This window comes from Seriola lalandi, unplaced genomic scaffold (assembly GCF_002814215.2).
Source record: "Seriola lalandi dorsalis isolate HSWRI2012SDOR001 ecotype SW California unplaced genomic scaffold, Sedor1 jcf7180002054326, whole genome shotgun sequence".
NCBI classification, from domain to species: Eukaryota; Metazoa; Chordata; class Actinopteri; order Carangiformes; family Carangidae; genus Seriola; species Seriola lalandi.
Window position 1 is genome coordinate 585,810 of NW_019524879.1, and position 26,297 is coordinate 612,106.

General features: G+C 41.0%; 1 protein-coding gene across 3 annotated transcripts in view; it reads right to left on the bottom strand.

Annotated features, from left to right (window-relative positions):
- Positions 1-26,297, bottom strand: part of utrn (utrophin) — a 170,390-nt gene that overhangs the window by 14,600 nt on the left and 129,493 nt on the right. For 2 of the 3 annotated variants that reach the window (XM_023407066.2, XM_087174191.1), the window contains 9 exons: positions 23,560-23,761; positions 21,072-21,157; positions 19,428-19,585; positions 15,953-16,119; positions 13,437-13,548; positions 9,866-10,002; positions 4,954-4,992; positions 4,400-4,465; positions 1,755-1,820 (listed from right to left, as the gene is read on the bottom strand). In XM_023407066.2, coding sequence (XP_023262834.1) covers positions 1,755-1,820; positions 4,400-4,465; positions 4,954-4,992; positions 9,866-10,002; positions 13,437-13,548; positions 15,953-16,119; positions 19,428-19,585; positions 21,072-21,157; positions 23,560-23,761 — 1,033 coding nt within the window. The remainder of the gene's footprint in view (positions 1-1,754; positions 1,821-4,399; positions 4,466-4,953; positions 4,993-9,865; positions 10,003-13,436; positions 13,549-15,952; positions 16,120-19,427; positions 19,586-21,071; positions 21,158-23,559; positions 23,762-26,297) is intronic. The other variant, XM_087174192.1, reaches the window with a different exon arrangement.

Sequence of the window (26,297 nt, forward strand, 5' to 3'; positions counted from 1 at the left end):
AAGCCATTCTTGCCAAGATGTTCTGGAGAAATGTTCTAGTCTTAGTTATCTTTTATGGTTGGCATTTAAATTTCCTTTTTCTGAGGGGATTGTGCTCTTTTTATCTTCACATCTACATTGTGTAGCTGTTGTTGTTTTGCAGAAATGTGGAATACAAATCTTACAGAAATGACACTCATGTGAAAGTGAGTGAAAGCACAAGAACTACGATTATGTTCTAAATGTGCCCTGGTGGGTGTTTTTTTCCTCTGCTGCTGAACCCATTAGCCTTCATCAAACCCTCATCTTCCTCACCTCATTAGTGCTATACAGACTACTGTGTACCAGAGTCAACGCTGTTTCTGAACTGGCAAAGATAATGGCTTCTTCTCTTAAATAAGCCGAGTACAAAGCACAAAAGAGAGAGGGAGGGAGGAGTTGGGATAATGTGTTTGTCCCGCATTACAAAAGCTTTGAGAGGAAAATAAATCCACCTCTGCTTCCACCTTCCCCTGCTCAACAAAACTTTTTGTCTTTTTATTCTTTGGTCCTTCTATTGATCAGCTGAACAGAGAGAGAGTGGAGACATGCACCTTTTGGGAGTTTTCAATTGAACTTTCCGTTTCTTAAACTAAGAGGCAAGGTTAGAAGAAGGTGACGTGTGGAGCAGTGGTCCACATGATGCACGCACATCAGCAAGGGATGCAATCTACAACAGAATGAAGCTGATGCTTCACTTCATCTTCACTGCAGACTCTCAGAGGTTTAACTGTCTTCCCCTGCGCCTTTCCACTATTGTGTTGTCAATACTCCTTTTTTAATGAATTTCCTTTTTAAAAGCCCCAAAACTTGCATCCCTTCTTTTCACGAGGCATACAGGGAATCTTTTTGCTCTCCTTCTCTCTTTTGTGGCTTGAAATTGATGTTGAGATTTTAAAAAAGAAAATCCTCTGCACCCTCTCTGTGTCTGTTACATTCTCATGCACAAATTAATTTCACACATGCATACACACATCGCTGATTTCCAAATCTATGATGATGATCTATGATCTGGGAAATCTTGCGATCAAGACAAGCACACGTGTCACACACACACAATCAGAAACTGATGCTCCTCATCAGCTTTCCCTCCTTTTTTCTGATTCTTTCTTTTCTTCAAGTTTGCCGCCACGTTTCCATCTCCTCTGATCAAAGATAACTGGTCATTATCAGAGATCCTGAAAACAATCACTCTCACTGCTGATTGTTGGCATTCTAATCTATCACCTTTCTTCCAAAGTCCTCTCCTTCCTGCTGTATTCAACCACATCCCATTGTCTTTTTCCCCTCACTCAATGCTTCTATCTCTCTCCCAAAACCTTTCTCAGTTCTTTCACACACACCTTGATCTCTTTTCAGGAAGCCACAATATTCCTTTGACTGGTTTTGATGCACGGAAGCCAGGGAAGGTTTTTCTTTGGGGTTGTTTTTGACAAGTAAACAGTGCACCTGGAGTCGTCTTAGCATTATAATGAAACCAAATATCAAAAGATATGTATAGGAAAATTTCACTCGAATTTTGGTTCGTCATTGTTTGGAGTTGTTGCTCATCCGAATTCATTCAAATGGACAACATTATTAGCTCACTTCAATAAAATGCATGTGTATGTATAAAAATAAAGAGATCTGCATGAATGTGTTTCTAAACAACACGGATGGAAGCGCATGATCATGTTGCAGGAAATGTCAAAACAAGTGAAGAAAAATGTAAATGTAAATGACAAACTGTGACTTACATGCTTCCTGTGGCTGAGCTGCTGTCGGTGGGCAGAGAGCCATTGGAGCGCTCCATCTGGGCCAACCTAAGAAAGAAAAGCACCATCAGGGACCAAAACTTAAACATTTAAAAGCTGTTATCATCCCATTAAAATGCAGAACATCAGTGTCAACAAATGAGGATCTCTATGCCACAGCAGGACCCCAATTAAGATTTTAAAAATTTAGTGAAGTCTCTAAGCAGGTTAAATGACAAATGACCTGTTTTATGATTAAACAAGACGTTTTATGCATGCAAAGACTATGTACTAGTATGTGTGTGCACACCCAGCAGAGATGTGTCACTGTGTCTACAGGAGCATTTTTGAATGTTTTCTGGTCATATATCTGGATAGAGAAGACATAGACACACTAACCTTTAGGATGAAATTGAGCTATGACAGAATATATATATGTGTATATGTGTGTGGGAAGAGATACATGAGTCAAATCTTATCATCGTGTGCATTTTTCCATGAAAATCTATAAGCTACGCTACAATATATAATGTCAGCGTCTATAGCTCAGTTAAAATAGTAATTCAAAGGGCTCATGCCTGTGTCATTGCTGATAAAACAACGCAGCCAGAAACACTGAGCAAAGGTTAATTGTGTGTGACCAGTGGAAGGTTTCAGGCCAGACAGAGCAGCGCTGCGTCACAAGACCGTTCATGATTAAAGCCTTGTGTGGAAGGACACACCGGGGTCTGTTTTGACACAGGTAACCCTCGCCCGCTTTAGAGAAGATAAGCTCTGGACTGATTAGAGATTCATTCAATGGGCTGGATGGGATTTATGCAACTGTTACACTTGTGGATCTTAATATTCGGATTTATCTTGAAATCAAATATGACAGGTTTTCAGTCTCAGTGTGGCAGAACATTAGTTTGGTGATGTTGGCAGAAATTAAATGCAGCTCACACGCCGTGTACATGGGTGTGTTGACGTGCGCAGCAGTATCATTTGAAGTGGGCGGCTGAAAACAGCTTTTGGGCCGATCTGTTGTGACTCTGATCTCAGCAGCAAATCCATTATGTCACCAACCATCGCGGTGGGCGGCTTCATCTTGTCTAAGTTCTCTCACTGAGCAGAATTTGTCATCTGACATTTAATGAATGCAAACACCGTTTTGTCACTTAATAAAAAGCAGATGCACAATGTTTAAAAGTGCATTTAATGATTGTTGTTGTGTTTTTACTTTCTCTGACAGCATTTTTCTGTGCACTCAAGGTTCACAAATTATCTACTGTATATATGCACTTTTTCCATTACGTGTATATTAAAAAGTTCATACTGACATTCATGATTGTATACTTAAAGTTAAACTGAAATTTTGTGGTGCAATTTTGCAGACTCCAGATACTGCTGGCTGTGTTTATCAGTTGCTCTGGTGCACTCTGAGTCTGAATGTCACTGCTTGGTTAAACTGGTCTCAAAATTACACTTTTACAAATGCTTATTTTTGTGTCCCATTTAGTGAAAAAACACGCTACTTCCTTCTTTCTGTCTTTGTAATGATTCAGCCCAATAGAGCCAGCTCAGATGCCCAAAATAAGTAACAGGATTCTTTGATAGATACTGGCAGCACAGGCTTTTTTTGTGTTCGATTCTTACACTAAAAGTGTCAGTTTGAGATCTGTTTCATTGTGTAATGAGAAAAGCAAAAAACAAAACAGCAAAAGAAAGCAATTCTCCACAATCAAAAATATCCTCCCTATATGGAGCACAGGAGAACTAATAAACACAATTAACAGTATCTTTGTTTATATGATGTTCCTTGAAGCTGGGTATACTGGGTAGTATAAAGCTGCCAGTATGCTTCTTCAGAAGTGCTGGTTGGATGCTTGAATACCTTTGAAAACCTCCTTCTCTCACCCCTTTCCCACATTGGAACTGGGGGCGTTCTGTATGACAGCTGGCTTTTCACCCTGCTTGCGAGCATGTGCATTTAGAACAGGTGTAAACACATTGGATTTCTGACATGGTCGACACGTCGTATGAATTAGTTAGCGTACCACAGCTCTACAGTTCTATAATACTTCTTTAAAAATGTCTGCACTACAGGGGCATCTTATGATACTGAATAAAGTTTTTAGTTTTCATTTGATTTCATTTCATCTTCTGCAAATCACATTTTTATATTTTACATTTCTGCTGATCCTTTAACATAATATACCATTGTTTAATGTGATTTTCCCTAGCTTTAAGGCAGCTGCTGTTCTTCCATGTATTTCATGCTTTTTAAATCATTGTACAGAGATTTGATTTGGTTGTCATGCTTATGTCTCATTGTTGTCAGTATCAGATTATTCTTGCATAGTCATGCATTTTAAATGCAGACTGAAGGCAAATGCAACTTGGACTGTGGGAATATTCAAAACATGATGGTATTCCTTGGAAAATGGCCTTGAACTGTAAAAAAAATTATTTATTTGTAGTAAATATAAAACATACAAAACCACAAACACAAAAAAGGTATGGCCTTTTGAAGGGGGTTTCTCCTTCTATAATGAAGCACATGAGATTCTTTTTAATGTGCAACATTTAAATGCAGTTAGAAATTCTTTATATGTATGCTTTATGGCATCTGACATGATGAGATGATGATTTGAAAATGCAGTGCATACCTGCTGGCATACTGCTCTATCCTGGAATGGGTGTCATCATGAGAGAGCTGAGGTGACTGGGACAGCCTGGAAATGAATGGGGTAATGGAGATGAATGAGATTCGGCATGCTCACACAACCTCATTAGCAGACAGATTCACAGGCACATGCACACACAGTCGCTCGCACACAACCTAATGACCCTTCACAACATCACCTAGAAAACAAATCTGATGATCCTAGAAAGAGAAATAGGAGAGCAGGATGATCTACGGAGCACTTGGATGGTTTTTGACAGCTGCTGCTGGGATGAGCAACCGAATGCTAGTTGGATGCTTTAGAGAGGAGAAGGAGGTGATGGTAAGGAGACGGTGGGTGAGTTTTTTTGGTTGCATGTTAAGTCAGTGGATCAGGCAGGCAGGCAGGAAGGCAGGCAACATGCAGTGCAGCTATGGCTTAGTTGGTGTGAGGACGTAAGGGGGGATGAGCGAGGTGAGAACAGAGTAAAGGAGGTGTTGTTTAAAGGCACTCCAGTCTGGAGACGAGGTGTTGTTTCTGGTGCTGTAGATACTCACTCATACTGCTCCGGACACATGCTGATGAGGGTGACGGGACTGTAAGAGAATCGGAGGGTGGGAGGGAGGCAAGGAAAAGAAGGGAAGGGGAGTAAAGGTACCACAAAACATTTGAGGGTCAAATCCACTCAGTGGGTCAGAAACAAAAACACAGCATGTGGAGGAAGAGTCTGTCTAACAGCTGAGCGGCTGGACTCAACACACAGGGAGGGCATGTAAAGTACATGTAAAACAGTCACCACTACACACACAACATGTGGTCTCCTCTTATGTTATGTAAAACCTGCTTCAAAATAGACTGGTGACACATTCAATATGTAGGTTGACAGGTTGACAGGTTAAAAGCGTCCAAATGTGCAAATGGGCCAGGTTGTGTGTGCGTGTGTGTGTGTGTTGGTGTGTGTATGTGTGTGTTTGTGTGACAGATTGCACGGAAAAGGGTTGAGTGTGTCAGCTGACTTCGCTGCAGTCACACATATTTCATTTAATTGTTTTTATAATTTCTCCTGCATGCAGAAGGATACGGCCCAAATTCATTCCTTTTTCTGATTTATTTGCTGCAGGATTTACTGAAATAGCACGCCAGAAAAAAACCATACATACAACAGAACCTGTTTTCTGGTTAATCTGTTATTGAGTACATTATGTTATGAAAGGAGATGTTATGAGAACCCAGCAAATGAGGCTAACTGTTCTTTAGAGTTTTTGGTAATAAAATATGACAAAGTAGGATGTTTGTTTTGGTGTCATAAAGTCTTTTAAAGTTTCTAGTTCCTAGTCCGTGGTAATTGTTGCTATTCTTAGAGACGCACAGCATAAATTGTCATTTGTAAACAAATAGGACACCTTCTTATCTCAGAAACACAAAGAAATGTGTGAAATTTGTGGAGGAGGCTGGCTAGAAATTGGTAAGATAACAGTAGAGGTTGACATTCTTTTGCCTCACGCTTTTCTTCCCACATTAAAGCAGGGAAATTCAGAGGGAGACGTGTGGCATGGTGGTTATGTTTCTCACAGCAGGGCAGCCAGTGTAGTCACACTTCTGTAGCTGCGAGGAGAATTCAAAATGTAGCAGGATATCCAGACAGAAAGGAGTTTTTTTAAAAACAGGGAGTGAGAGAAAAAGAGAAATCGGGGTCGTCAGGGCAGACTGAGCTAACTACTGAGAGCTAAAGCTGCAGGATTTTACGCCTCCACCTCCTGCTTTGCGAGACGGAACAGTCAGTGTTCTTTTTGTTTTTTAGAAGAGTGATGTCACTTTTCATCTTTGCCGAAAATTGATAGCTATGTGGGGTGTAGATTGTTTTCCTTTCACCCAAATTTGTCCCACATAACTTGACATATGACATAATTTTAACTATCAGATGGTTGCACTTGAGAGGAAGTAATCTGTAGTAGAGAGAAAAGCATAAGTAGCAAAGAGGGAGGGAAGGAGAAAAAATTGGAAATGAAGCATGTGAAAAAATGAGTGAAGGAAAGCTGACTAAAGCAGAGAGAGGGAGGGGGGAAATCACGACAGTAGAGACCTTGGGAGTGTTTGGGGTCTGACAAATGAGGCTGCACGTTGTGCCTGCTGAGGTACAATACCAGGGTGCAGAGCAGAGCTCTGTTCACATCTGAATTCCACTTGTATTGTGCTTGAGGTCTAAACACAGTGAGCTGCTATCAAAATTCATGGCTACAGTGAATCTGAAATTAAAAACATTAATCATAAGAGATCACCATCAGTTTATGAATATTTTTTAACTGCCTCAATTTTGAAAAAAAAAAAAAAGAAGCTTTCAGTGGCTTATTATCTTCAATTTGAATGTACATTCAGAACATAAAGAAGCAAGGTTAGGCTTCAGAATGAGAAAATTAGATGCTTCTGCATCTAGTACTGATCTGAATGAACTCACACAGGGTCAGTTGAACTCCGACAGAAACATCCAAACACACCATCAGCAGGAACTAAAGACGGTGACATTCTAACAAAATCTTTAATAAAAAAAAGTCACAGTCTTGTGAGTAGGGTGAATGTCAACCTGGAGTAAACAAATGGAAACATATGAGCAATAAGCACTCACTCACAGGCTATAAAACCCATGAGGAGGGGCATATTTTTTGAAAAACCCACTCAAATAATACAACCAAACCTTAGCACTTGGACTTCTGCATTTCCACCCGGCTACTTTAAAAAGCTTGGAAGCGCTGATTCAGAAAAAAGTGAAGAAACTGACAAAATATTAAATGTCTTTTCTCATCTTTTTATGTATTTGTCAAAATCATACAGTATGTGTTTCACTGTGTTTTCAGGGGCTTTTCTTTGGGGGGTGGGGTGGGGGTAGTTTTTCTTTGTGAATGCCCTGAAAGGCTTCTAAAAATCAATTTAGTCCATCATGCTGTGGTAGACACTCTGTCACAGTTAGCACTACTTCTCTCTGCTCTGCCTCTCCCTCATTTTCTGTGTTTGTGGTAAAACAGTGAGTGAGTAAGTGAGTGAGTGATAATCGACCTTACCAATTGTCTTGGGCTACCTACCTTCATACAGTACCCTTATCTACAAATAAATGGACTAAACATGAATGTACTGAAAGTTTAAGTGTACATGAAAAAAAAAAAAAGCCAGTCAGCCACTAATTATCAAATCTGTGTTCAAAGCCATTAACCTCTCTGCAAGGCCTAATGCAGGGTGAAAGGCAAAAACCAACACAGAGTGGGAATCCATTAGATTGGTTATTTTACATTATCAAATATAGCTGTGACAAATCAAAAATCCTATATGGTGTGAAATTAAGCAAAGATATATGTGGGAGGTGAGAGTGGGCGGTGTTTTGCTCTCTCCAGGTGGAGGAAAACAGAGTGGGTGGAATTAAAACAGAGAAATGATGATACAAGAGTAGAGAGGAGAGGGACGGGGAGTGAGTGCAATCGGGAGGCCAATTATACAGCAGACTATCTAATTTCCTCTTCTGCTGCTACAGTACTTAAAAAATTATAACTTCTTAAAAGTTCCCTTTGTTAAGACGACCAATGGACCCTGACAATGCATTAAAGAGGTTTTGGGTGGATATTTTAAAAATGAAGTCTCTTTTTCTGTAAGTGTGATATTCAGTCTGTTAGTTGGTAGTCTGTGTATGAGGCTGAAAAAATGGGAGCAATCGCATTCTTATTACAACCAACATGGCAGCAAATGTTATGATGTTTACCTAATCTGTATAATTCCTCTTCTTAAGCAGGAACTAAACCTTGTACCAATTATAGAAAAATCCATTTCAATTTAGGTCACAGTGTTATTCATTTCAGTGATATGAAGATGACAAGAGCCATAAACTGTGGCAATATAGGTCTAAAATGAATGTGGTGTGCTGAGCATGTGTCTAAGCCCAATCTTAGAGACAGCTCAAAAGCTAAAAGATTGCACATACAGGCTTCTTTCTGCACATAAAGCTGTCTCTAGAGTACACAAGCCTGTGGCAACATGTGGAGAGCCGGCAGCTCACAGGAGAGACCTAACACGGTAAAAGAGACGGGGAAATGATGACCATGAAATAGTCCTAAATTTCTCTAAGTCTCCATTCCTTTCTGCCATATTTTGAAAAGATCTCCAGGTTTCGCCTGCAATTCCTCTACATTTTAGAGGCATTTATCAGGCGGGCCGTTCTGCAGGAGTCATTTTTCATAGAGGAAGGGAAGTGAGAATGGAGTGAGGTGGGAGGTGAGGAGGAGGAGGACAGGCAAGGATGGGAGGGATGAAAGAGGGAGTGCAATCCATCTGAGAGGTGACTGTGTGCAACTGGATGTTGTGGGAAAATCTATCGTAGGTGGACAGGTGAGTCGCTTTGTGTGCGCCCATGGGTATCTCTGAGAGTTTTCGGTGCTCCAAAGATGCAAAAAGACTTTGTTCAAAAGTCAGAGAGCCTGAGTCGGAAATGTCAGAATGTAACATTGGGAGTGACTGAGTGACAGCTGATAGGCAAGAGGAAAGTTATATAGAATGAAGAGAAAACACAAAAAAAGTTAAAAAAAAAAATTGACAGTCTCAGAGTACAAGGGACACAACAATTAACATTGTGTGTGTGTGCTGAGTGTCACACATATGATTTTTCATAACCTGTGACCTGAGGATATTCATGACGTAGGGAGTGACATGACAATAAGCTGTTACTCAGACTGTGAAAACTTTTACATAATGTCTTGTGTGGCTCTTGAGAACTTGAGCTTTGTTAAGTGGAAGAAAATGAATATTACCACTCCTGTGATTTCAGTAATCTCGCCTCTGAGGCTACAATGTTGTAAATGAACGCCTGTGTCACAAACTGCGTGAGTGAAGTTTGAGAGTGAAAGTGGCGAGCGGGGAGGTTCTAACGAAAGATGCTATTAAGTTGCATTTTGGGAAGTGTAGGATCTCAGGTTTTGGGAGCTAGAGTCCAGACATCTAGAGCTCTTTGACCATTCTTTGTTTAATCTGTCTCTCATTACTCCCTGATGGTATAAACGAGCAATAATAAATCAGTGCAGTACCACTTTAAAATACAGTTGAAACATTCTTTGCATGAATATCAGCTGCATAAAATTTTGTTTACATTTCCGAAAGAGGAGAGTGAAGGTAAGCTCTATGTTATTACTTCCTCCCTCATGCTCTTCCTTCTAATCTAGCCATGAAATCCTCGCCCACATCCTCTGTTTCACTCACAAGTACGTCTCACTGCATGGGCTAAAAATGCTCTCACTTTCCTTTCACTGTGACTTTACGTGGCTTTATGACATCTGAAAGGTGTTCTCAGACATCACCAGCCAGATATAAAACAGAGCAATATGGATTCTGTTTTAGGTTCGGACATCAATCTGTATATGAAGAGTTTTTGATGTACCTCAACCAATCAGATTTGAGCACTGTTCTGATTCATAAAGACACTCAGGTGTTACTCACGTCTCCATGTTGTCTCCTTCCAAAACCGTCTGGACAGGTAGGTAGCCGAGCCGAGGGTGTTTGGCAAAGTACTTCTTGGATCGGAATTTATTCTTCAGCACTTTGGTGAAATCACGCATGTCCTCACCTGACGTCGTCTACGAGAGACACGGAGAAAAAGGTTATTTATTTCAGTGTATGTGCGTTTATATATGCGTGTGTATGCGTATGTGTGTATATGTGTGTCTCTTGTGCACACATAAGCAGCATATGCATTCGTGTTTTGTTAATTAGATGCTTAGCAAAGGTGTTCCTCCGGCAGAAGCGGTTTCTGCCTTGCAAGCAAACAACAAATTACCACAACAGTCTGTCCGGAGGGCGAGAAAATCCTTTTGCAGAGGATTCAGACCACCACCGCTGAACACACACACACACACACACACACACACAGACAAATACACCACTCCAACAGTTGACAGATATGTGTGAATGAACAGACTCTGTTGAGTTCACTTGGCTTATTGACTAATCCACATAATTTAAGATGGTAGCTTGAGCAAAGCAACAGCAGTTACAGAACAATTACACTAAAGCTGGAGAAGATGGTGTGTGTGTGTGTGTTTGTGTGTGTGTGTGTTTTGTGTAAGATCCTTCTTAGCTTAACATATTTTTTCTTTTTAACATTTTTTTCTTGCCTTTATTAGATAGTTACAATGTAGATATAGGCAGGAAACAATGGGAGAGAAAGGGAGAAGATTGGGTATGACATGCATTAAAGGTCTCCAGCTGGAATCAAATCAGATACGTTGCAGTTATATGATGTCTGTCTCAAGCACTAGGCCACCAGGACCTGATGTGTTGAGACAGCTCAGCTCAATTCACTCTGACAAAATAACACCAGAGAGACAAGTCACAGTCGAACCCAAGCAACATCTTAGGAAAGGTATAAACAATGAAATTACAGTAATAAATAGAGCACAACACCAAATCTAGCTTCTTCAATATCACTGACAAAGTCCACTGGAACTATGAAAATGCCACTCCCATAAAAATCTAAACCTAATAAAAAAGCAATATTGTGGCCATAAAATAAACAGTACAACAAGGATGAGAGAACAAATCTTATTAAATGACCACAGTGAGTTTCACAAAAGCCACTACCCATCTTTACTTCTCTGCAAAATCCGTTTTTGTGGCATCATTATCCAATATGGACTTTTTATTTTCAAAGTTAGAAAATGGAAATGCAATTTGTTTTGAGCATGGAACATAATTATATATATCACTGAAGTTTTTTATTGTTTCTCTTTGTTTTCTCTAAAAATATCAAAGGTGTTGGAAAAAGTAAAAAAAAAACTGTAGGATTTAAAATGACTCAAGAAATTGATTCAGACCCCAGCAAGAATTACAGATTTAGGTTGGAGCTGCTAGACTAGGAGTTCTACCAATTTACAGTATCTTTAGTATCAATGAAGTTCTGTTGGATATACTGTGTTTATGAACAGCAAGACTGATGTCAGATTACAATTTTTAATGTGATTCAAGGAGGAACTGTTCAAAGCTTTTCTTACTTTTGTTCTACGGTGATTCAAGTATTGATCTGGCTGTGTGCTTTAGATCATTGTTCAAGCAGAACAGAAGCCACTGCGCCAGTCTAAGTTGTTTGGCACTGCGAAGCAAGCTGTCCTCTATAATTTGCCTGTATTTGGCTCCATTCAGTGCTCCTTTATCCACACATGTCTCCCAGCTGTTTATGCTGAAAAGCCCGCAGACAGCGTGCTGCTGTCCTAGCCATTCTTCAAAGCATTGATGGTGATAAGCTGCGACTGGTTTCTGGCAGGCAAAGAGCTTAACATTATGGCAGATAAGTTCAAATATTCGTTTAATCAGTGCATACAATCTTTTTGTCTTATGCTTCTCTGCAGCTTCCAGGCTGCTGTCATGAGCATCTTTTCTGCCAAACAGACCACATCTCTGCTGCATTGATTACTATCCTGCTAGCAAGATGTGTCATCATAGCAGTTTTATCAGTGTGGTCCTCAAATTCAGCTAAATGTCATCTAAACAAAGTCTGTCTTGCCTGGCAGCTCAGGTCAGTTTGATGACCCGCTGAAAGAAAGTGTAGCACAGCGTAAAGATGCAATTACTGGGCAACGAAGGGACACACTGATACGCGGGGCTTAGATGTAAACAAATCATTTGAAATCATGTCTAGCGAACTGCACTGGGTCAGGCTGTAAAGAAATATCAGGACCATTTACAACAATTTGGAAGAACTTTAATTTAAACTTTGGGGTTAAATTCTTAAGCAAATAAGAATATGTGAGACACTTTTTATTGGTTGTATGAATTGAATATGAAAATACATACTTTCATACTACGGGTTATTGTGTACACATTTGTGAAATACATCCTGATTAAATCCACTTAAAATTTTCAGATGCAACACTACAAAATGTGGAAAGAGTCAAGAGTCAAATGTTGACTCCTCTCTGAACTCATTGTTTATTCTTCCTTTCTGATAAAGTTGGCGATCAGTAAACTCCTGAGTGATTAACATACCCTATAGCTGAGAACTAATCTTTAACCAACATTTTAAGTTGTTCCTGCAGTAAAGCTGAAAATAAGATAATGTTTTTTTGAAAGTTATGGCAGGCAGCTGCTGGGCATCTTAACTCAGGGAAGACTGATCACTGCTCCCTACAGCTGCTCCTCCAAAGTCAATATCTATCCCATTTGCAAAATTGAAAAAGCAAATTAAAAGACAGAAATGAGAAACGTCTCCACTCCAGTCACTCAAAGTTTGATGTTAAGCAATACTGAAGGGAGTTGGCCTGCAAGTGCGCGATCCTAAATGAGAAAGAGAGCAATGTTCAATTTCGCCAAGCACCCTCTTTTATAATATTCTTCTCTCGGATTGGTAGTAAAGTGAAATATCGCTTTCTGGCAGAAATTATAAAAAGACCTCAGAGACCCATGACCATTTTAACATTTGTTCACGTAAATTCAAATGAAGCCAGAGCTCTGTCGGGAGGGTCGATTGTGGAGCAAGTGGAAGAAATCAACTGGATGGGACGTAGAAGCAAGGGACAAGAGTAATGTCAACTTGTATTAACCACAGTGAGGGGATAAAAATCTGTTCACATAGTTACATCCTATTTCTGGCAAAAGCAAGCCCACAATGTAAGATTAAGGTACAGGTTAGGATGAGGCATGTAACATTATGGTCCACACTTTGTCCTTGTACTGTAACTTCATACGCAAATCATAGAATTACAAAAATATTTGGTAATTAAGGCAACAACATGTTTTCATAATTGAGAGCTGTAATAGTTAAGAAGTCCCTGAGACATAAGCATGAATATTCAGGGTTTGGAAGAGCAAGTCAGTGGTTTATTAGGAGAGAGGCAGTTTTAATGAAAGGTGGGACAGGAGCTAACTACAGTCTGTAAGTGTGAATACGTACGCTTTCATTAAATGGATGAGCGGAGTGTGTGAGCATGTGGAAAAGAGATAGGAGATGTGCTGCTGAACAACGTCTGTGCGCGCGTGTGTGTGTGTGTGTGAGAGACTGTGCGTGTTACTCCCTCACCGGTGTGCAGTACTCCACCATGGGGTAGTTGAGCTTGTGGCCCTTGGCGGTGCGCCCAGAAAAGAAGCAGCTCTGACACACGTCATAGTTGAAGTGCTTCAGACTGCGATACCTGAAAAAAAAAAAAAAAAAGAGAGAGAGAGAAAGAAAGAGAGGTGAAAAGTGAGATAAGTTGAGTTGGGAAATGGTGTGTGTGCAGATGTCACTTTCATGTCCTCAGGGTCTGTTGGTGTGTGTGTGTGTGTGTGTGTGTGTGTGTGTGTGTGCACACAAGTGAGCATGTATGTAGCACTACAACTTGACTCATCTCAAGGCTACTCTAGGGCCTCCTGGAGAGCTGTGGATTTCCACACTCTATCACACAATCCTACACACATATGTACACGTACACACACACACGTACACACACACACACACACACACACACACACACACAATATGCTGACAGTGTGACAGACAGTTGGATTTCAACCAAAGCACAACAACGTGACAACAACTGTCGGGATATTGTCCTCAGCAGCAGATGCAGCCAGGAGGCCATTTAACAGCTAAATTGAGACAGGAGTCATTCAGACATAATAGCTTAAGTCTTTTATCTCTCTCCTCTCCAGTTCTCCCCAAGGTTAGCTGACTGATGAGTTACGAGAGAGAGCCATACATCAAAGGATGCAACAGTGCGCACGACACCACCAAGCCAAATGTGCCATTACGTGCTGACATGTAGCATATTACTATGAGGAGAGGGTGTTAATTCACCTTCACAGCGAAAGGTGCAGAGATGGCCCTTAATTAATGAGTTTATCTACCAACAACTTGGTTAATAATGGAACCTGTGTGTCTGGCCTTCTTAGGTGACATTCTCTTATATATTAAAAAGCAGTTTTTATTAAGCATCCTTTGTGCAACTCTCCACCACATGCTGCGTTACAGTGTATACATTTTGATAATCTAATAATTATTATTTTAATGCCCAAACAGTCTGTGTGTACATGAAAGGTATGTATAATATATAATGCCAAAATTACAAACGCCTGTTGTTTTTACACAGAAATAATCAATATAAGATCAATTCAAGACAATGATTAAAACAGGAATACAATTAAATAACACAAATAGGTATAATGCTTATCTTTTATTTTACATAGTCACAGCACTTCCTTAAAATGCTGTTTATCTGGAAACACAAGCCTTTTAGGTCTCCAGACCAAATGCAATAAAAGCAAATAACACGGCCAGAAAGAGTTTAAAACGAGAGAAGAGAAATAAAACTGCATCAGAAATAAAGGTCAGAGTCCAATTTTACATTATTCATCCAACAAATTATCATAAAAACATGAAGTTCTTTTGTATCACTGGCCTTTTGTAGCAAAAGCCATAAAGTTTTAATGGTTGCTGGCAGGTTCAACATTGCAAGTGAATACGATGTAACACATGCCCAGGAAATGGTGCATGTTGAATGTGGTTTGGTGGCTTGTTAAGAATGCCACTAATTAGTGGCAGTTGAGTTGACATTTGTCACATGTAAACAAACCTGCTGACACAGTACCCTTTAAATTCTGTTTGAATTTTTGTATGATCCCATGTACAATGCTAGTTTAAAAGCTACTACTCCTCACAAGGGAAAAAAATATCTGCTGGTATAACACGATTGGTATCATGTCTCAAGACCACACAAAATGCCTGCTATGCATTTTCCTTCCTCTTTCTCTGGTGCTCTCCGCCGTTCCCTCCCTCCATCGCTCGCTCTCTCTCTCATCGATCAATGACAGAACCTGGGAGACGTGTGCTTCATCAAATGTCTGACTATATTTCTCTTTCTGCTGGCGAAGCAATGGATCTGAAGGGGACAATTCTGCCACCCTACTTCACTTACCGTGGCGTTAAACCTATCTCCAGCCACAGAAAAAGCATCTCCCTGCTCGACTAGTCAGTGAAAAACTGAATTTTATGAAGCTGTTGAGGAGCAACGCACATTTCTCCCCCCCTTATGTTACTGTATAAGTGTAATTGATCAGGAACAAACTGAAACAAGGGTAGCAATGGGTGTGCGAGTGTGTGTGTATGTGGGTGTGCGTTATTTTCAGTCCTGCACAGTATCAGAGGGTGGTCTGTTACAGAATGTTTGCCAAGCGATCGGCTCCCTGTGAACTTTGTAAATGTGCCGGTGTCGTGTATGTTTGTGTGTATGAGGGTTTCGTTGTTTGTGAGTATGTGTGTATGTTTCATTGTAAACCTCCGGATGGTATTTAGTCAGTGGTGTATCAGCTGCTGACATTTAGATAAATGTCTGCCCTCCAGAGCAGATCTGCCCTTTATGCTCAACCAGGAGAGAACAACTCAGAGCAGTGCTACATTTGGTGTATGTGTGTGTGTGTGTCGTGTGTGTATGTGTGTGTGTGTGTGTGTGTGTGTGTGTGTTTGGCCTGTTAAATGTTGAATACTTGTCACTACCATCTTTATGAGTATTCCACAAATGCTGAACTAAATGCTAAATGTGAGCAGATGAGTGCGTTTACCTGAAGCCAACAATAGGGCACTCTTTGCAGATGTTACACTTTGCCTGATGCTTCGCCGTCTCTGCAGCAGCCACTCTGTGCAGCACAGGAAGCCAAACCATGGACTGAGGCTCCAGACGCATCCAATCAACAAACTGCCTGGGCTCCAGCTCCACCTTATTGGTCACCTGGGCATAAAAGAGGCGGGGCCAAAAGTTAAGAGCCTTTCAATCAAAAGTTCAGGAACCGGCGTTTACAGTTTCTATAAAAGTTCAACAAAGAGAGCTGATAAAAGGTAAAGGCATAAGCATGAAAGAGAAACATGCACAAAACCATTCCCAGAAATGAAGAAGGGGCTGTAACTCTTAGCTTGTTACCAAAAGCCTAATAAAGATGCAGACAAATTTAAGATGACCGTCCGTATTAAAGTGACGAGTCCCTCAGGCACATTATGGTCTTGAATTTTGGACATGACTAAATAACTTTTACGAGTCTCTTACTCATGTTTATTGGTTGAAATATCTTACAATAAACATTGATTTTAACACCCTCACGGCCCCTGTCCTACATGCCCCCGTAACTGTACGGTACTGTTAGCTAACAGCCATATTGCTCCGTGGAAGAAGCTATGAAAAACACCCTCAAACTCCTACTCTGAACTGCTCCTTTGTACTTTTGGAGGTGTAATTGTTAACGTAACCTGTACTTGCACAGAGCTACGGCTATTGTTTTAAATACTCTGGTTGTGAAAAACAATTTCTAGGCTATCCACTTTCCAGCATTTGTCCCCTTTGAAAATAATCGACCAAAGCAAACGTTACTTGATACAGCAGCAATATACTAAGCAGAATCTTTGTTCAGCTGCAGATTATCATGAGACCATTTGAAAAGCCAACCTGGGTTGAGAAGCTTTGACATGGCTGTTGTTACCGCTAAACAAATCAAAGACGACCTTTCCATCATCTCTGACAGACAAAAAGGGCAGCAAATGCAGCAAAGGGCTGAATATATTTGAAATAAAAGCAGAGATATTCAAAAGGAATCCACTACATATGGTGTGTGTGTGCGTGTCTATGTGTGGGTGAATGTTCCCTTGATCCCTTCCCAAGGCTTAAGGTGTATAAGACTGTACAGTGTCTCAATTTTATTAGCATATCCTTCCGAATGTTGCTATTCATGCTACAAAACAAACTAAAAGGAAGCACATTCCAACATGAAACGTGGGATCAGGGATCGGATTACTAAATTAATATTCACGACTGGCTCTCAAAAACAAAATTCAACAGTGAGCTTTGGTGAATTCTTAGCACCAAATATAAAAAAAAATGTTAAGTACCAAGTGCTGGCATCAAATATTTAATGAGATTTCTACTCATCTTTACTCATGAAAAGTTTCTAATTTCTAAAAAAAAAAAAAAGAAGTTAATTAAGTGTGGTTGTCAGTCAGTTGGGTTTAGGAGGATAAGAAAGGGTCTTTTTTCTGGTTGAGAAGTGACAACACTCCCAATGAAACTTTCACCCTGCAGACATCCCAAATCATCCTAAAATCCTCAACACTTCCATTTGACCTTCCTCTGCACAATCAGAATACCTCTCCGTCAGTCTCATCTTCACTTTCCCTCCCTCCACCTCGCCATCTAACTGCAGAATTATAGCACTTACAGGTTAATTACTGCAGGGGAGAGATGGCTGAAAGGATGACTATATAGACGGAAGGATGGATAGATGAAGGAGAGTCACAAAGGAACGGCGAAGGAGCCATATTTATGGCGGCACAACCCGTTCATCACAGGCCCATTAAACCAAATGGACTGGGTGACTGCACTGTCACTGGCAGGGCAGAATGACACACAGGTGGGACAGGGCTTTGCTTGTTTGTTTGTGTGTGTGTGTGTGTGTGTGTGTGTGTGTGTGTGTGTGTGTGTGTGTGTGTGTGTGTGTGTGTGTGTGTGTGTGTGTGTCTGCCTGGTTTCTACCTGCCAACTTGGTTTGACGATTGAATGATTAATGAGCAACTGGACTACAGCTGGCACAGCAATTCATGATCAAGTCTGTGAGCAATTTGTGCGCACGATTGTGTGTGTATCCGTGCAAGCTCGCCTCTCCGTGTGCGCGTGTGTATTAATAAGTCATCAAAGGAGTGAATTATAGGCAAAGCAGCAAGGTGTTTGCCCCCATTGCCTTCTGCATTATTTTGAACTGAAAAAAAAAAGAGAGTGAGAGGCAAAGTTTAAAACTGCCTCACGCTGCTATTTTGGGATGTGCAGCACAGGAAATCAGTGAAATTTATAGCTTCCCAATTTTAATGTTTGGCTCCCATTTATGACTGCTGAAGCATGAGCCAGGGGAGGAAGAAGGAGAAAAATGAAACAGTGATCCCGGGGGAAGAAGACATCATTAAATGCCAGTATCGTCCAGATAAACCCAGAGAAAGTGGTTGGCTGGAAAGAGTAAAACACTAGAGGACAGCCAGCAGAAGCCTAGAGGCCATTCAAGGCTTCATGGTTGGTCAGCAGAGCTTAAATATTAAAGCACTGTTACAGAATTGACAGTAGCAGGTGGTAGATGGTTGGGAAACGTGGAGGACACTGAGGTGTTTAATGACAATTAGATTTGGCGAGATGCATCACAAAACATAATCTATTACAGTAATGATTACTGTTACCGGGAATGTTGCCAACTTAAACTAGACTGAGTGTTCTGAACAGCTGTTGGTTACTAGTTTAGTTGCAGCAGACACTGAGACGAATAATATAGGCTACATTAGGTACTATGGATGTGTTTTAGTAATAGATTAACTGATTACTCCTTGGGGACATACCTAACCAGTACATATATATGTATATATATTGTGAGTGCACACAATAAACATATTAAATAAGGAAGAAGAAAACAATCAACACCATTTTGAAGACGCTAAGACTCCTAGAAAAGAAGTTAAATAACTGCAGAGGAGTCCCACTTACCAACAGATTGTGCACCTGACTATCCCCAGAGTTTCAAGACATGCTACTGTTGTTTTTCCAAGCAGACGACTAAATATAATGGACAGAAATGTGCACTGTAGGTCAAGTTCTGGGTTGAGTTCTACTTTAGTTTTGTCCAGTTAGTTTTGAGTTGTTCTGCTTGGACCAGATTTGTAAGCTTAAATTAGCCCCTAACTGCATTGAGATGCACTTCTTTCTAACATGTCTTTTCAATAATCAATCATGTTTTTCAGCTGAGAACAAATTTTGGTCATTAAATCTGACACAGTGTTTTGAGTGAAAATATGTTAAGATTGACATTAATTTATTATGATGGATTTTCATTTGAATTGATAATCATGCATCCTTTTTTTGCCAGTAATCCATCCAGCATTAATAGTATAATATAAATGTGATTACTCAACGAGTGAAAAAAAAAAGAAAACTGAATCCCAAGCTTCTATGCTTATTTATTCGGGATGTGTGTATGATGCACGCTGATGTTTGTGTGTGTTTGTGTGTGAACATACATGCTGGAAGCAGCTGCGGACGCTGGGTTCGATGTTGGAGCCTCCGAAGGCGGCCACCTCCCCCAGCTGCCTCGGGATCTGGATGGCTTCATGAAGCAGCAGACCCAGCTGCCTCTGGTCACAGGTGTCACCTGCCGATGCTACCTGGCTGAAGAGGTCTGAGGTGGGAGGACAGAGGGAGGTAGAGAGAGGGACATTAAGAAAAAAAGGGGAAGTGAGAGAAAGGGTCAGAGCATGTGGGTGATATTTAAAATAAAAGATAACAGTATAAATAGATGTGGAAAGAGAAAGAATAACAGAATAGCAGGGAGTGGGAGAGAAAGAGTTAGTGTGTATATGTGGGTGGGAGGTGGTAGTAAGGACACGGGGGAAAAGATACATTTTTAATCTTTCTGTCTTACTCCTTGTATGCCAGGCTCTTTCTCCTCTAATCTCTTCCTCCCTGTGTCCAACTCTCCACCACGTTCTCAGAAAGATTGACAGAGCCGTACAGGACATGGACACCTGCCCAGTGACACGCAGGCTCGGCCAGTGAGCATGTTTACGGCGTCATCTCTTTCAGATTAAATTATGAAACATCTCCAGAGCTCATGCACAAACTGAGCAAAGAGAGCAGAGAGGGTAATACGGAGAAAGAGGGGAGGAGGAGGGAGAAACACAGTGCATGACAGGTCTTTCTGCTCCGCTTGCAGCTGACTTTGATCTCTGTGTGAGGCCTAGCCCTGATGCCAGCTCCTGTTATGTTCGTGTGTGTGTGTGTGTGTGTGTGTGTGTGTGTGTGTGTGTGTATGTGTGTGTGGGACATGCAAACACCAATAGCGACATGTGTTCACGATCCCCTTTTTCCACACACTTCTTCTCATGTCATCTGACTGATCAACCCCCACATCTCCAACACACTGCTTTCCACAACAAGATTACATTTGACGTACGCAACTGTCAAAAAAGCATCAAATGGCACCATGCCTGGTTAGGTGTGTGTGTGTGTGTGTGTGTAGGTGTGTAGCTATATGCATGGGACTGACAGACAATGACACTCTTAAAGAGTAAAGGAGGAAGGATGCAATCAACCGTGCTTGATACCCTTCTCAGGCTAATAGAAACTGCCAGTGGAACGAATAGGCTCAGGGATAGAGTCCATGCCATGGCAAGAGACAGAGGAGGGGAGGGAGGGAGGAGGATGAGGAAGAGGGGAAGGAGGATGGAGAAAAGAAGGGAAGCAAGAGTAAGTAAGATAGGACAGAAGACAAAGTGGCACTGTTAGACGGATGAACAATGGTGTTAGCAGTGACAGCAGAGACAGATAGACAGAGAGAGATAAAGCAGCAGAAATACAGAGCAAGAAACCAAAATGAGCCTCCTCCCAGTGCAGCAAGCCTATATTCACGCTCCCTAATCCTCAAAATAAATCAGAATAGAAAATTAAATAAAGAACAGTGGAAGCGCGTAGGAGGTCTCTCATCCAATTAGACGACCGGTTCTCCACCTTTTTCTTTTGCTTTCTGTGGGTCTGATTAATACTGGTGGGAATACAGCCATGCTGGAGCAGTATGGGATGGACTTGCCACACACTGGCCTGGTACAGGAGTGTGTTTAAGTGCATGTGTACATCAGCAGATATCTTACTTTCTCATTGGCACTCACATTTGTATTTCTCCTCCAGGTGTCCCTTAGAGAGCGAAAGCAAGCCGATCTTCATGGACAGGACACGGATCTTCCCGCTGCGACCACTGTAGAGCCCAAACACACACACACATATGGTTTTGTGACTGTTCCAATCTAATATAATTGCTCATGAAATGTGATCTGATCTTCATGTATAGAGCCTGTGTATATTCTCATTTGTCCAGGTCATAGTATCCTAAAGGAGTTTTTTAAATCGAAAACAACTGGACTAGGTTATTTGTCTGTGAAGACGTTTCACCTCTCATCCAAGAGGCTTCATCAGTTCGTGTACGCATCTGACCAGGCTAGGACTGGTCCTGTATAGACAAACACAATGTGCTTAAACTAAAAACACACAAATACTATAATTATAGTCTTTGTCTAGTCTGATTCTTTATTGAACACACATTAAACTTTCACAGTGCGGTGGGAAAAGTAAGTGAACCCTTGGATTTAATAACTGGTGGAACCTCATTTGGCAGTAATAACCTCAAACAAGCGCTTCCAGTAGCTGCAAATTAGATCTGCACAATGTTCAGAAGGAATTTTGGACCATTCTTCCGACAGAACTGCTTCAGATCAGGCATATTCTGAGGGTGTCTGGTGTGAAAATCTCTCTTCAGGTCATTCCCCAGCATCTCTACTGGATTAAGGTCTGGGCTCTGACTCCAACAGGTGGATTTTGTTTCTTTGAAGTCATTCTGTAGATTTACTTTGATGTTTAGGGTCAGTGTCCTGCTGCATCACCCAGCTTCTACTGAGCCTCAGCAGGTTGTCAGCCACCCTGACATTATCCTGTAAGATACCTTATAAACTTGGGAATTCATCTTCCCCTCGATGATGCCGAGCTGTCCAGGTCCAGAGGCAGCAAAGCCCCGAATCATGATTCTCCCTGCACCCTACTTCACCTTTGGGATGATGGTTTCATGTTGGTATGTGGTGTCCTTTTTACAAAGTACTGTACATAGTGCTGCATGTTCTTCCAAAACAAGTCAACCTTATTTCCATCAGTCCACAGAACATTTTCACAGCAGTGTTGTGACAAGCTGCTCTTTGGCAGACTTCAACCATACACCATGATTTGGTAGAATCATGAGCAGTGATGTTAACCAGCTCCGATGACTCCTTTGAGCATTTAGATGCTACTCTGAGGTTCTTTTTTTACCTCATTCGGCATCTGCGTTGTGCCTTTGAGTCATCTTAGTGGGGCGCCCACTTCTCATGAGAGTAGACACAGAACTAAATCATCTAGATTTATAGAGAGCTTTGTCGCACTGTGGACTGTATATCTAAACTCTTTCAGCTTTCTGTAAATCAACTATCTTTGATCCTATGTCTACAGAGATCTCTTTCGTGAGCAGATGCTTCTTGTGAACAGAAAACTAAAAATGTTTTGAGTGTTTTTTGTTTTTTTTTAATAAATCAAAGTAGCTGTACATTTACATTTACTCATTTGGCAGACGCTTTCATCCAAAACGACTTACAAGTGAAGGACATCAGTAAGCTTCAGTGCAGTAGGAAACGTCAGTGTAAATATTAAGTACTACATCTACTAAATAAGTGCAAGGAGATTGTATTAAACAAGTGAACCAAAGGTGCATAGTAAGTGCTAGTTAGGCATGTTTGGGTTTTAGGAAAGCTGTTACCCACACCTCCAAACTAGTTTCACTGGCTGAACTCCACGTTTGTTAACCCCTGACCAAGAGGTTCAGATATGCAGATGATTCCAAAGTATTCACTTACTCTTCTTGCCACTATATATACAGTATGTTTTTTTAATGCACTGAATTCAGTGCAGATCTGAATTATATGCAACAGCAGTGACAGAAAATCATTATGTGGTTCAACAACCTTGAAATGTGTATGTACGTTCCTGTAGTCTTAGTGAGAGAGCTAGTGAGACTCTAATTGCATTTTCTGTGTACCCACAAACAATGTTTAGATCTGAAAGCAAAATGGTTTACAGCATGTGAGCACACGTGCGAGTATACAGAGAATACTGTACGTTTCGTGCTGTTCAGGCCAGTGCAGAGCTTATTTGCACATGTGCCTCCATATGTCTATTCGAAAACAAACACACTGCATAACAGCCATTTGTATGCCAACCGGGGCTCTCGCTGATGTGCATAGCATGATGACAACCTCTGAATATGAGTATGACTGTGTAAATATGTAAAATATAATCATTATGCACAGATGGGACCAACAAAGATGGACTGGAAAATTCAAGAGCCTAGTGATGCCTCAGTTCTGCCACTTTCATCCAATCTGATTTAATTTAATTTCACGCATTGTATTTTGTAGGACATGTTTCAATATGTAAACAAGTAAGTGCATTAGAATACATTTTCATAAGGCGAAGATGCAGGTATCAACATGCAGTTCCCCGATTTTGTAAAAACCTTTGACAAATTGGTGACTGATGCATAACCCTCTGTCCTGAATGTAAAACAGATGGCATACGTACGTGTCGTAAACATTGAGCAGCCAGTTGAGACACATGTCAACACAGAGCGGTACGTTGACCAGGTCTTTGTGCTCCTGCTCCAGGCCGTCGTAGATGGACGTCAGGCAGTTGATCACGTCGGGAACAGACAGCAGCTGATTGTTGTTGGTGAGTTTGTGCTGCTCGAAGGTGTTCTGGGCCACACTGAGGTCCAGCAGGTCCACTGCAGGTGGAGAGGGGAGGAGGGAGATAGAGAGAGGAGTGGACAGGATGAGTCAGATGCAAAGGTAAATAGGGGACAGCAGGAGAGAAACAGGGAAGAGACAGCAGGGACAATTATTGGGAGAAAGAAGTTAAAGAGAAGAAGGGAGGAGAGCAGACAGAGGTTAACAAGAACAGATGGAAGGAACAAAGTTAAAGAACAATAAGAAATCCCATAAGAAGAACTGACAGACAGGAAAAAGAGCAAGTTGGAACCATTAGTAACTCTTCCAACTTGTTCACTGGGCTTTCAGTAGCAGACTATTCATAGAGGCACTTTAAAACTGCAGTCTTGACTGATATTTTGTCCAAAATAGTTCAAAACAACCAAGTACGGAAGTCTGGTGGGAGTACAGACAGAGGACTGACTGATCATTGTGGTGAAATATTAATGTGAGAGAGAAATCTGAACAGAAAAAGACAAATGAGGAAAAGGCAGACTGAGATCAGTCCAGTTCCTTCTAATTGAATTTGTTGTCGACGTCTTCAACGATGAAAAAAAAGTTAAGTTATATTTATATCAATATCTCAAATATACTTCCATCGTCTTGTATGCTTTAGCTTTCACTTATGTATCTTGGAAAAGTGGAAAAAAGAGAGAGAAGATTTAACAGAACACACTGATCCAGTTCTTTGGCACAACACTATTAAACAAAGTAGCCAGTTGCATAAACACACACAAACACACCGAGACAAAACAAAGGAATAGAAACAGATAAAATACAAGACGCTTTCAGCAGCTGTTGTGCAGCAGATAGCGCCATTCACACATACAAACACATACACAACTGGTCAGTGGTGTCTAAATTGAAAAGCTGTGGTGTTTATAGTGTTTGAAGACTGAAAACTCCCCAGTCTGTTATTGAGTGCTAAAATATTATTTTCCTAAAATAAGCACAAAAAGCTTCCTCATATCAAGATGCCAGCACTCCTTGAAGTCTTGAGGAACAAATCCAAGATCAAGTAAGTAAAATAAAAGTGAATGTGCTGCAAACTCAAAACATGGGTGGAATTAATAGATCATGTGCTTTTGGGATGCAGTGTTTTAATATGAATTTAGAGGCCTATCATGGGCAAACTCAGATCCTGATAGGATTCCTAATTAGTGTTTTTTCAAGGTCCAAAAGAAACCAGTTGATCCCATCTCTCAAATGTAGATACCTCTAGGTGGCTAAAACAAATCTGCTACAGGTGGTTCATTAGTGTGACAGTAGAGATAGATCATTAGCACTAAATTAATGTTAAAACCTTTTTCAGACAAACTCCTCATGTCTCCTCATGTCCTTATGTATATCTTCTATTTTCAGGGTATTGATTACACTGTTTTAGTTCAGTATTATCCAACAAATACTGAAGTTCAAAAACTTTTTACTGATATGGTATTCATGTTGCATGAACCCTCAGTTCAGTCTTCAAATCTTCCTCTGACCCCTACCAGTTTTCCCCCTCGCAAAATTTAAACACTGCTCTCATCCCTCTCGCTTCTCCTCCTCTCTCAGTCTCCTCATTTGCCCCATTACTGTTACCCCCTCCATGGCCCCTTGCCTTATGTTACCCCCTCTGCCCCAGACAGAACTAATTACTAGGGTGTATCCATGTGGAGGAGACACAGCGGGCCAGTCATTCTGTCAGAAAGCAAAACTTTACTTCTCTCACTACACATGCAGATATGACGCTCTGGGGCTGTGGCACATTAGCAGGGTGCCACGCAAGCTCATTTGTGCCTCTCCATCCCCCTGGCACAGACTTAACCCAATTATCCATTTTATAGTATCCCTGTCATGTTTGTTAGTGTTAGTGTGTGTGTGTGTGTGTGTGTGTGTGTGTATGTGTGTGTGTGAGGGGGTTGCGTCATTCTCTGACACACACAGCCATGTGTGTACACACACACACACACACACACACACACACACACACACACACACACACACACACACACACACACACATACACACACAGTTTTGTGACTATTCTAATCTAATGGATGAAATTGAATTGCAGTGCCCCAAGTCGAAATCACTCAGGCTAATGCATTCCCGTCACAAACACACGCATGCGATCAGAGAGGCAATATGAGATAGCAAACTAAAACGCCTACATCACTCAAACTCATTAACAACCAACAAACACAATAACACACTTTGATACCCACGATTATTCAGGTACACACGTCTCAAGCTGCACTCACACCTACATCAGACAGGGTATATTTATTCACACACACAGAGCAAACTTCCTACAAACAGCGGTATGTAAATGAGCAGTGTGGGCTTGCAGCGTGTGTTGCTATAATAGTGTCACCAGCTGGATAATAGTTAACATTTGTCACCATTATTACACTGTGCTGAGCCAACAGGGGTGGAGTCTGCACAAACCTGCAGTCTGTGTGTGTGTGTGTGTGTGTGTGTGTGTGTGTGTGTGTGTGTGTGTGTGTGTGTGTGTGTGTGTGTAGACAGAGTTGATAGTCACCTGAGACTGTTGGTAATAGCTGCTTTTAT